We start from the raw sequence: 13,498 nt of genomic DNA, 5'->3' as shown, positions 1-13,498 counted from the left end.
AAGCATACTACACAAGATACGAGGATGTTTTTCAACTGGACTGTAAAAATTGGCCAAATAGTCAGAAAGTGAGCCTCTTACTCAGAAAATTGGGTACATCAGAACACAGCAAATTCGTAGATTACATATTACCTAAAAAAACCTGCGGAATTAGAGTTCATGGAAGCTGTAAAATTACTAAAAGAATTATTTAATCCAAATATATCTCTTTTTCATAAAAGATGGCTGTGCATGAATCTAAGAAAGATGGACAACCAAGATTATTTGACATACGCATCAGTTGTCAATAAAAACTGCGATAATTTTAAGTTTGCAGAACTAACGGTAGAAGATTTTAAATGTCTAATCTTCGCTCAAGGGTTAGTTTCCACGAAAAATGCAGAAATACGCAGACGAGTGTTGTCTAAGCTGGAATCTGAGCAAGATTTAACCCTCCAGAAACTAGCAGAGGACTGTGAAAGGGGCATTACACTAAAAAAGGATTTAAAAAATATAGAAGAATCCGGAGTGGCATATGTAAGAAAAGTTAGAAAACCATACGCACCAACCAAGAACTTTACAAAGAAAATCAATGGAACGGGATATTCCAAAGATAATAACCATAAATATAGTACAGAATATAACAAGCCTCTTCCTAGATATAACTGTAAGAGATGTGCAGAAAAGCATTGGGAATCAGATTGTCCTTATAAGAAAAAATGCTACATTTGTAAGAAGGTGGGACACAAAAGCGATTGCTGCAGATATAAAGATTACACCAGAAAGAGAGTACAGCAAACAAAATCAAACACAAAATTAGACAAAGATCGGCGAAAATACGTAAAAGTGGAAATATTTAAAACATCAATAAAGTTACAACTCGACTCCGGCTCCGATGTTTCTATAATAAACCTGAATACGTGGAAAAAGTTGGGAAAACCGGCCATGATGAAAACTAGTAAAGCAGCCCGGACGGTAACTGGTGGTGGTATAAAATTTGAAGGAGAAGTTGTCCTCCCGATAAAATTGAAAGGGATTTCGAAGAAATTAAAAATATTCGTACTAAAAAATAGTGAAAATATGTTTGGAATAGATTTAATTGAGAAATTCGGACTATGGGATAAGCCAATCAATACATTCTGTAAAAAATTAGAATGTTCTTCTCCAACAACAGTAAATATAAAAGACGATTTAAAAGAATTATTTCCTGAGGCATTCACGACTAACTTAGGTCGCTGCAATAAATTCAAGGCCTCGTTTGAACTTAAAGAAAACGCCATCCCAATTTTTAGAAAAAAGCGAAATGTTCCGTTCACTGGGTTGGAAAAGATTGATAAAGAATTAAATAGATTGGAACAGACGGGAATTCTATCAAAAATAGAACACAACGAGTGGGCAGCCCCCACCATATACGTAAAGAAAAAGAATGACGAAGTTAGAGTGTGCGCAGACTTTTCGACCGGGGTCAACTCCCTATTAAAAGATCACCATTACCCCCTACCAAGCCCAGAGGAAATATTCACGAAGTTGAATGGGAGTAATATCTTCTCCAAGATAGACTTGAGCGACGCGTATTTGCAAATACCGGTCGAGGAGAATTGCTCAAAAATACTATGCATCAATACGCATAAAGGATTATACAAATACAATCGATTGCCTTTTGGCATCAAAGTAGCGCCTGCCATCTTTCAGCAAGCGATGCACACCATGCTAAGTGGTATTGAGTGCGCATGTGCATACCTGGACGACATTGTTGTCAGGAACAAATCCCTAGAAGAACATAAGGAACATTTGAAACAAGTATTTACTCGAATACAAGAATTCGGCTTTAAAGTAAAAGAAAGTAAATGCGACTTTTGTATGAGCGAGATTAAGTATCTTGGACACATAATAAACAAACATGGACGACGTCCAGACCCAGACAGATCTGCGGCAATAAAAAATATGCCAGCACCCGATAATGTGACAACCTTGCAGAGTTTCTTAGGACTCGCAAATTATTACCAATCTTTTATTGAAGGAATGCATAACTTGCGAGCCCCCTTAAATAATCTGTTTAAAAAGGATACACCGTGGAACTGGACGCAAGAATGTCAAACCGCTTTTGACAAAATAAAGAGCGCACTAACATCCGAATTATTCTTAACGCACTTCGACACAAACTTAAAAATAGTCGTCGCTAGTGACGCTAGCTCCTACGGCTTAAGAGCATGCATTCAACATATTATGCCGGATGGGTCTAGAAAACCAATAGCGCATGCTTCGAGAACGCTGATACCAGCCGAAAGGGCGTATTCACAAATCGAAAAAGAAGCGTTGAGCATAATCTTTGCCGTGACTAAATTTCACCGATATTTATATGGTAGACAATTCATACTTGAAACCGACCATAAACCGTTAGTCACGATCTATGGATCAAAAAAAGGATTGCCGGTATACACCGCAAATAGATTGCTGCGCTGGGGTACAATACTACTTAATAACGATTTCCAGCTACAACATCTAGCATCAAAAAAGATTTGCCATGCGGATGGACTGTCAAGACTGATACCACAGAAACACAATCTGGAAGAATCAGTCATTGCAGCAATTCGGACAAATGTTGAAGTAAAAAATATGGTAGCAAACATCATTAAGGAACTACCCGTAACTTTGTCGGACATTAAAAGGGAAGCCGAGAAAGACGAATATATAAAGGACATAAAAGAGAAAATTATAACGGACACAAAGGTGCAGGAAGTTTTCTCCATATGTGACGATATGTTACTGTACAGCGAGAGAGTGGTAATACCCAAAACATTGCAGAATAGGATGTTAAGAGATTTCCACACAGGACATCCGGGGATAAATCGAATGAAGTCGTTAATGAGAAGCTACGTGTACTGGCGTAACATGGACACTGACATAGCGACAACAATTGATAAATGTAAAGGATGCCAGTTAGCGGCAAAATCTCCACCTATAGTACATAAACCTTGGCCGAAAACCGACCAACCATGGTCGAGAATCCACATGGACTTCGCTGGTCCAGTAGGTGAAAACTATTATTTAATTGTAGTGGATAGTTTCACAAAATGGCCGGAGGTAATGCGTTGCAGGAATCCAACAACGAACAACTCAATAGGGTTCCTACACGAGTTGTTTGCAAGATTCGGTGTACCAGACACACTGGTCACTGACAACGGAACACAGTTCACATCCGCAGAGTTTAAGGAATTTTGCGACACGTTCCGAGTGAAGCACATCACGACTCCGCCATATCATCCAAGGTCGAACGGCCTCGCGGAAAGGTTCGTGGACACGCTAAAACGAGCGTTAAAGAAATCCATTGGAACACCAACAGAAAAGGCTTTGCAACAATTCTTGCAAGTATATAGGATTACACCACATCCTAGTACACCATCAAACATATCACCAGCTGATCTAATGTTTGCCAGAAAGGTAAAATCAGCGTTTGACAAACTATTGCCAAGGCAGGCAATTATCCGAAACACTACACACACGAGAAGAAAGAAATATAACTCGGGAGATCGAGTATATTTTAAGTGCTACAGAAATAACACATCTTACTGGGAATGTGGAGTAGTGGATAAACGCATTGGTGATTGTACATACATGATTAAAGGTCCACAGAATATACATAAAATGCACCTAAATCAGATAAAAAAACGTCATATCCAAGATGATGATGATACGACAACAGTCGAAGAGGAGGACATCATATATATCATATACGAATCTTTTAATTTGGAACCGCCTCAAAATGCACCTGAACCCCGAAGATCAGGTAGGAAAAGAAAAGTGAATGAACCATTAATAGTAAACCCAAAAAGAAAAAGATATTGAAATCTGTGTGACTTCAAATCTTGGGAGGGGGGTGTTGTGGTGGCAACCACTTATTTGCATATGCGAATAACATAACACTATAAATGGCAAGCCTAGGTTGGCCTTGGTGTGTCTTACTCAAATGCCACCGGAAGTGACGCCGAAGAGCGTACATGTCCTCCCACCAAGACTCTCTAACTTGACACCGTCATTTGTACATATTGTAAATATACCTGTTCTTTAATACACTTATTATTGCGTTATCTTGTTGTTTGCGTCTTCATTGTATTTCCTTACTAATTATTGTTCAACCTTGCAACCACAACAATAATAAAAGCTATACTCCTCCTATATCACAGAGACCGATTTAGTTCTCCTAACCACAACAGTCTCAATATTTTATCTCTCACTGCACAATTATTTCGCACCTAATGCAACTATCGATAGACGTCGTTTCCCTATAATGTTACCTAGCATCTTCTCTCCTCTTCTGATGAGAAGCATTAGACTTCGAAATACCATGGTGTAAAGAGTTCTCACTTAACCTACTACACCTCTTAATGAATAAATTTATATGCATTTTTATATCGTCATTTCCTTTCTTTATATATATATATATATATATATATATATATATATATATATATATATATATATATAATGTATATATATATATATACAAGGTGATCACTACTTATTAAGGTCCGGAAGCCACTCAGGGATAAGGGTTATTGCGTGTACAGTATGTTAGTGTTGAGATTTGATAAAGTGTCTTACTGAAGCGGGTGGTTCATCAGGAATATTTTTATGTTGAACTTGAAGACATCCAGGTTGTAGTCAGGTGGGAAACAGGCGAACGGAACAGAATTCCACAGGCATGCACTTCTAAGACAGAAGCTTTGTTCATGGAATCTATATATATATATATATATATATATATATATATATATATATATAAAGCTGAATGTCTGTGTGTGTATGTGTATGTGTGTGTGAGTCTGGTCACGAATAGGCTCCTATATGGTTGACTATTTTAAAAATCTGATTACATATAATGATAGAAGATGTATCGAGACACAGGAATGGGTATGTTTGATCCTGCAGAACGGTGGTTCATTAAAATTGTGAGGTGTGCCTTCGCGCCTGGTCCACAAAGTATGGAAATAAAAAATTTAAAAATTTAAAAAAAAACCTTTACAAGTGCTTTTGATATAGATGTACATAATAATAATTTGATAAGTAAGTTTTAACTTAAATACGGATGGTATAATAAAATTGTGGGGTCTGCGTTCGCGCCTGGCCTCCATAAAATGGAAATAGACACAAACTTTAATAAAGACTTTTCATATCTATCTTCGTAAGTATACTTTGATAATTATGTTTCAGTTTGAAGAAATATGGTATAATAAAAATATGGTATATAAACAAATGGAAACATGTCACAAAGTTTAACAAGGTTTTTTAATATAGATCCACAGAATATTGTGATAAGTGTTTCAATGTGAACAGGTATCGTATAATAAATTATGGGGTTTATCTATTTTATTTTTACTTTCATCATATTTTGCTTTGGTTTTGATACCCCAAATTCTAAGCTATCTCTTTACAACCCTTCCTTTTCATAACCTATCATACTTTCATAAATCAGAGTCCATTTTCTGTAGGCTGTTTTTGAATCCAGTCAACGACGGGTACTTTTGCTAGTATATATATATTCACATTTCATGTTACTTTTGACGTGTTTCAGCTTCTATCCAGGGTAACCGACAAGTGGGGCACACCTTACTTCGGTGTGGTGCCGACATCAACGCAACAGACAATCATGGAAAAACGAGTTTGATGATTTCTGTTATTAATAATCATCAACCTTTGTTAGAATTGCTTCTGGAATACAGGGCTGATCTCTGTGCTGTCAATAAGGTAAGTTCATGAGAAAGAGGAGAGGGGGGAGTAGGAGGAGGAGTGGTAGTAGGAGGAGGGAGATGACTTCTTTTGCTGCAATTAAAAATGCACTTAACTTAAATTGATGTGTGTGTGTGCGATTTTATTTGTTTTTGTTTTTGTAATACGTTTTCAAATGAATTCAATTATTTATACGAAAGTGCATTTAAGTTAGAAATAAGTTTTACTTTTGCCAATTTTGTAACCCCTAAATGGGGAGTGGCATATATATTGTTTTTAAAATATAATTATCCACTGACACGTGTTTCGTCGTCTACGACTCATCAGAGTGGCTGAAACTAGCGAGGTTCTGAAATCGGGACCCCATGGTAAGAAGCCTAAACTCCTACCACTGGACCATCTCACACATATATCGCGATTTACGTAGATATTATTTTATTTGTTTTTGTTTTTTGCGATACGTTTTTGAATGAATTCAATTATTCATACGAAAGTGCATTTATACCTAAATGGGAATAATTTTCCCTTTTACTAATAATTATTACTATAATAATTTTTAAATACCTACGGACACTAGTGTTTCATCCTCTCGGGAATCATCAGTGCAAGGTGACACGATTATTGCCAGTCGGGATATATATATATATATATATATATATATATATATATATATATATATATATATATATATATATATATATACTTAATTTACTCGCATAAAATTAATATACGAAAGTATAAATTTATGCGTAAACTTTAAGTATTTACTTCAAAAGTGCTCAATACGTAGGTAGAGCTAGTTAGTAAGTTATAAAAGCTATATATAAGCTTAATCGCCATATATATTTTATAACTTAGCTCTTATGCGTAGATCATCATATAACGATTTGATCACTGTCTGTCTGACGTAATGAGCATTTAAATTAAAATGTTTAAAATTCAACGCTATTTCACACGGTTAATGGCAGCCGAATGGATACGGCCTCCGCTAATCGAGCCAGAGATGTCTCGTGTCGCGGGGTTCGAATCGTTCGACTGGTAGTAATCGTGACACCCTGCACTGAAGAATCCCGAAAGGATGAAACACTAGTGTCTAGTGTCTGTAGGTATTTAATTATTATAGTAAAAAAATAATTATATATATATATATATATATATATATATATATATATATATATATATATATATATATATATATATTCGAGCAAACAGTTAATAAAACATGTTAAAAAAACACTTTGAAAAAAAGTTAAAAACATATTTATCTGAAAAGGAAACACTAGATAAGTGGATAGTCCTTAATCCACGGAGTTTTGAAGAAATACTTTCCTTCTCATCAGAGGGTAGGAATTAGCAAAATGCGGGATCGGATTTTGCATGCAAAAGTAGTTGATGAAAAAACAAGTAAGTCAAAGATCTTATTTGATAACAAAAAAGTGAAGCAGGGGGAATATGGTGAAGAAAAAGGTGATTACACGTAAATGGATAGTCTGGTGGAAGATAAATAATCCAGTGACAGTAGAATCCAAATATATAACTTCAAGAAAGTTAATTGAATTTCCATTTGCACAAGTAAAATCCAAGGAAATCCTGTAATTAGAAGATGGTCCAAAATAATCCAAAGGCAAAAATCCATGGAATAATTCACGAAAATGTTTACAAAGGAAAAAGGGGAAAAAATTCCAATATTAATAAAAGAAAAATAAGATATGCTTTTCACTCTACTGCCAAGATAATAATATAAATAAGAAAGATCAGGGAAGAAGAAGAGGAAAAAAATTAAATAGTGATAGAATTAAATATAAAATAGGAAAACAAATGTCAAAATTACCCAGACAGGAAATGTTAAAAGGCGCAAAAAATATATATAGGGCAAAATAATATAGGTCAACTGAAATGTACAGGTCATCGCTTAAAAATGTCAGCAAGAGTTGTTAGAAGAGACTATTTATTATTTTCTATTTATTTATTAATTTATTTATTTATTTTCCATTTAGTGTCTTCTAACATTGCTGACATTTTTTAAGTGATGACCTGTACATTTCAGTTGACCTATATTATTTTGCCCTATAAAACAGACTGGTTTTCTTTTCAAGTCTGTGCATCCGTACTTACCGACATGGAACGTTCGTATAATTGTTACCATTTTTTAATTAAATGATTTTTCTATGTTCCTGTTTTTTTTTCAATTTAATTTTTTTTTTACTTTATTTTCCAAGATTATACGAACATTATCTTATGTTGATGATTATACGTTCATGCATGCAATGGAAATATTAGAATCTTACATGTAAAGATTACGTTAAAAATGTAAGCGTAAAAAAAGTAGAAATAATGTTTGCAATTATAATTTTTCGTGTGAAAATATTAACTAAACAATGCTTAATTCAATGATAATATTGGTAGTTCGAGAAATTAATTTTTCTTCGGGTTATATCGATTTCGATAATACGGACTTTAGGAGCTTTTTTTCATAATGTTCCTGTAAAAAGTATTTTTATTGTTACAAATTTCGATGCTTTACGTAAAAAAAGCAAAAATAAATTCTTGCGTTTTTTATTTACTACTGAAACCATAACTTTAGTAAAGGTATTTTTTGTTTAAACAAAATAATACATTTTCACTAAGATTTAAATAAAAATAATTAGTTCATTATATTCCGCGATCATTATTTTATAAATACTGAAAATTTCATTAAAATTGGTTAATTTCCTGATTTTTCGTGAATCTTTAAGTAAAGGGAGGGGTCAAAATATTTATACATTGTGAGCATCGGCATTCATTTTGCACGTACTTAATTTACACAAAGAGCATGGCTTCATACGCTAATGGTAATTTGCATATCACTTCCCAATATATATTTATATACTTAACTTCTGTTTTATACATTTTCTCATGTCATTTGTATCCATGCAACGGATGTCTTCAACCCTTGCTGACCAGATTACACTTTCATACAAAAGCACACAGCATAAAGGTTTCAAAATTATTTTTGAATTTCTAACGTGCCACATGCCACCAATTTTTTATCAATTAAAAATCGATTAAAATATTCGACTTGTTTCTCATGTCATAAACGCAATTCTCCAAATTACGACTGTCAGGTTGGCAAGAAAGTTCTGGCGGTTTTTAACTTTTAAATTCAGATGAACATATTTTGGCTCAAACAAAAATTTATTGATCGAAATAAACACCATCAGAATGAACACACTTTTGTCAACGCAAAAAAACGTCTGTTTATGCCAGTAGCGTAAATACCTTACGTTTTGGTGGCGATGAGGTCGCTGAAGGCATTTTTGATATCCTTTAGGTTTTTTAAACATTTCTCACGCAGAAAGTTATTAAGATGCTTGAAAAAGAAGTAGTCGATAGGTGAGAGGTCTGGAGAGCATGGTGGATGAGGCAGAGTTTCATAGCCCAATTCGTTCAACTTCTACAGGGCAGTTTAGCAATGCACGGTCGGGTATTGTCGTGTTGGAGAATTTGTCCTTTTCTCTTAATTAATACTGGATGTTGTTGTCGAAGTTTCTGATTCATTTATCCATTTGTTGACAGCACTTTTCCGCCATAATAGTTTCGCCTGCATTCAAAAAACTGTAATAGATGAGACTGGTCATAGGCCACCAAACAGTTAACCTGACTTTGTTTTGGTGCAACTCTGGCTTCGGAAAGTGTTGTGGAGCTTTGTCGGTGTCTAACCACTCAGCTGAACATGGCCAGTTGAAACAAAGAACTCACTTTTTATCGCAAGTCACAACCTAGTCGAGAAACAAGTCGTTCTTGTTGCATAAAAAAAGGGAATATAACACTTCATAACGACGTTTCTTTTGGTTGTCGTTCAATTCGTGAGGCAGCCATTTATTAAGTTTTTTGTCTCTCGAGTTGTAGGAAATTGTTGTATACGTTATGTCTAATTAAGAAGCAAGTTCTTGAACAGTTGTGCATGGATTGACTTCGATTAAAGTTCTTAATTGATTGATGTCAACATCCGATGGCAGATCACTATGCTCATCAATTGCAAGACTCGTGGCCACTGCGAAATTTCTTAAACCACCATTGTGGTATGCGTTCAGAAGTGGTTACTGTGCCAAACACTTTGTTGATATCGCGAGCTGTTTCAACAGCTTTTAGGCCTAGCTTGAATTGAAATAAGAAAATTGTGCGAATTTGCTTTTTTCCATCTTGTATTCAAGGTTTAGAAAAAAAAAGGAACCGATTAACTTTCACAGTACCCATTGATAAAGCCGATGCAATTGATGTTAGCATAGTTAGGAGGTGGGTTCATCGATTTCATAGTGGCAACAGAGATGTGAGTGACAAAGCGACTTTTACAACCGATGCATCAAAAGAAGATGGCAAAAGTGCATTGAGAATGGTGGTGACTATGTAGAAAAATAAATCTTGGGGCACAAAAGGTCGTTCGTTTTAATCGTATCACTCCCGCTTTCGTAGTTCTTCAACGTTTTAGTATTTTTAGTTAAAAATAGAAGGCTTACTTTTGGAAATACTTTCGTAAATATTTTTAAAGGGTTTTATTTTTACCTCATTTCATGTTCGCCTTGTTAACGTGTTTGTGTGTCCACACATTCAGTCAATGAAAACTGAACATTTTTGTTTTATTTTTCAGATTGGCCGAACGGCATACGGAATGGCGGTATCGATGGAGAAACGAGTAAGTTCTCATTTCAAGAAAATATCGGTCTTTGTCTCGTAGCAATCGTAACCACAGGAGAAACGGATAAAAAAATAACTGATTTGATTGAGATCTTCAGAATAATTAATTGGAATTTCTAAATATACAACAGAGCTCGTTTTTTATAATCTTCTACTGGTTACCTGTAAATAAACATGGAAATTGGAATTTAATATAATAATAAAAATAAAAATTCAATATGGCGAAATGAAAAAATATAAAGGTAACTACAACTTCTCTTCCAATTTTTTACTTTTACCATGTAAAATCATATTTCAATTCCTTTTGACGGATTGATTGTTCCTATTTCTTCTGATGAGTTAAGGGCATAATAGATTCACTGATTGATATAATAATTAAGTGATTGACTTTTGCGCTACGAAACAGATACTGTCAAGAATCGTATAAGTCAACTGATTTAAAGGAATAAATAATAAGATGGTCAACATCATGAATTTTTGAAAATAACTTTTTGTCATTTATTCTATATATATATATATATATATATATATATATATATATATATATATATATATATATATATATATATATATATGAGCAAACAGTTAATAAAATATGTTAAAAAAACACTTTGAAATGAGTTAAAAACATATTTAATCTGAAAAGAAAACACTAGATAAATGGATAGTCCTTAATCCACAGAGTTTCGAAGAAATACTCTCCTTCTCATCAGAGGGTAGGAATTAGCAAAATGCGGGATCGGATTTTGCATGCAAAAGTATTTGATGAAACAACAAGTAAGTCAAAGATCTTACTTGAAAACAAAATAAGTTAAGCAGAGGGAATATGGTAAAGAAAAAGGTGATTACACATGAATGGATAGTCTGGTGGAAGATAAAAAATCCAGTGACGGTAAAACAGGTTACCTAAATACACAATATATATATATATATATATATATATATTGTGTATTTAGGGAACACAATATATATATATATATATATATATATATATATATATATATATATATATATATATATATATATATATATATATATATATACATTGTGTATTAAGGTAACATGTTTTCCTTCAGACAGATATTGTTAAATAGCACAGTTTTGTTTTTGTTTTTTTGTTTTTGGGTTTGTTTGTTTTTTTGTTTAATGATCTTTTTTTATAATTTTTCCATTTTTCGAATGGACATTCTTATGTCTCACTCGAATTTGTGTAGGAAAGTTCCTTAGTCGTTTTCGTCTACCTGTTTCTTTTTTTTTTTTTGCAAGTACTTTAATCTGATTTTCTTCAGTTGTTTTCAGATAGTTCGTTTCAAATTTGGATATTTTTACATGCTTTAGTTCAAATTACATTTAAATTACTTAAAATACGCTTCAATATGATATCTTAATTTGTCCAGATTTCGTATATATTATTATAGAGTCGTGATTTCAAAATAAAAGAAAAAAAGTATTTGGGTGCCTTCAGCTATGATCGAAACAGTAGGATTCAAAGCTGGTGACGTTACCACTGTACCAACGTGACGCATATATGAACTGATTAAAAATCAAAAAATAAACTTAAAAAATGTACAAAATGTATAACATTTTTTTTTCAATTTTGACCTCTTTTGGTCCCCCTTAAAAACTATTTTAACCGGCTAAGAAACCATAAAATAAGGGCCCATAAAAAATCCAATCATTTGAGGTTCCTATTTAGTTTCGGATGAGATAGAGTTTGAAAATATGGATACAGACACACAGACATACAGCCTTTATATATTAGATGAACACTATTAAATTCTAATATTTTTCTATAATTTTTCTTTCAGAATATGATGAAAGTACTCGAAAATACCATGGACAAACAAGGCATCAAATACTACTAATAGCCAGGCTGAAAAAAGGAACTATTCAGCTTTATATATATATATATATATATATATATATATATATATATATATATATATATATATATATATATAATAACAAATCTATCTATCTATATATATATATATATATATATATATATATATATATATATATATATATATATATATATATATATATATAGTTTTGTTATTGTTGGTTTTTTCAAGCGATACATACGGTTAATATTGGCTCCGCCTCGAAGCTCATTTTTTTATTTACTTAGAAAGTCGCCCTTTTAATTTGTTTGGACGTATATAACATTTTTATTTATTTATTTTTAAAACGTACTTTTTTGGCGAATCACAACGATGGATTGAAATCTGGCATGCTGGCGTCCCAAAAATACTGTTTTTAAAAATAATATATATATATATATATATATATATATATATATATATATATATATATATATATATATATATATATATATATATATATAAAATGGGTTAATAAATTCCAACGAAAGAAAGATGTATATTTAAATAAGGGAGTAGTCACCAACAATGTGTATTTTTTAACATTATTTTATTATTCAGTGTCTTGGTTTTTCACACACACACATACACACACCTTACTCCACCCTAAAGGAAAAGAAAAACACATTAGCAGACAGAGATAGCGACTGACTACAGCAAAGTCAAAATCTCCCTGGACAAACCAAATAAAAAAGCAATAAAAAAAAAAAAAAAAATTCAGCATACCAATGTATAATAAACACTTACAAGCCCCCACCCCTTGGAAAAACTTCAAACTAACTACAAAATCGCCATTTTTACACATTTGAAAATAATTTCTGACGAGGACGAATCAGACCGTCTGAAACGTACGTAAACGATTTCAATGACTTAAAAACATTATTACAATGATCCAAACATAATTCTCAATGAAAAACCAAGACACGGAATAATAAAATAATGTTAAAAAATACACATTGTTGGTGACTACTCCCTTATTTAAATATATATATATACATATATATATATATAAAATAAAAATTACAATTAAATTTACCAAAATGATCCAAGATGGTAAAATTAAAGTATATTATAAATATTACAGAATTAATATTTATAAAGTTATCTCAGCCAGATGTAAAAGCTAGATATATTATATTAAATATATATATTAGTGATGGGACGATTCCAAAATGTTTCCCGATTCCAATACAATTACCGATTCCGTTTTAAATTTCCAATTTCGACACGATCTG

The 13,498-nt window shown here is 32.7% G+C and overlaps 1 protein-coding gene across 1 annotated transcript in view; it reads left to right on the top strand.

Annotated features, from left to right (window-relative positions):
• LOC145245749 (fibronectin type 3 and ankyrin repeat domains 1 protein-like) overlaps positions 1 to 12,326 on the top strand; it is a 65,731-nt gene extending 53,405 nt beyond the window's left edge. Inside the window, exons 8-10 of the mRNA XM_080107348.1 lie at positions 5,552 to 5,724; positions 10,334 to 10,378; positions 12,189 to 12,326. Coding sequence (XP_079963474.1) covers positions 5,552 to 5,724; positions 10,334 to 10,378; positions 12,189 to 12,245 — 275 coding nt within the window. The 3' untranslated portion in view covers positions 12,246 to 12,326. The remainder of the gene's footprint in view (positions 1 to 5,551; positions 5,725 to 10,333; positions 10,379 to 12,188) is intronic.
• Positions 12,327 to 13,498: the final 1,172 nt, after the last annotated feature.

This window comes from Euprymna scolopes, chromosome 23 (assembly GCF_053919585.1).
Source record: "Euprymna scolopes isolate OS-2025 chromosome 23, ASM5391958v1, whole genome shotgun sequence".
NCBI classification, from domain to species: domain Eukaryota; kingdom Metazoa; phylum Mollusca; class Cephalopoda; order Sepiida; family Sepiolidae; genus Euprymna; species Euprymna scolopes.
This window is presented reverse-complemented; position numbering and strand designations above follow the sequence as displayed.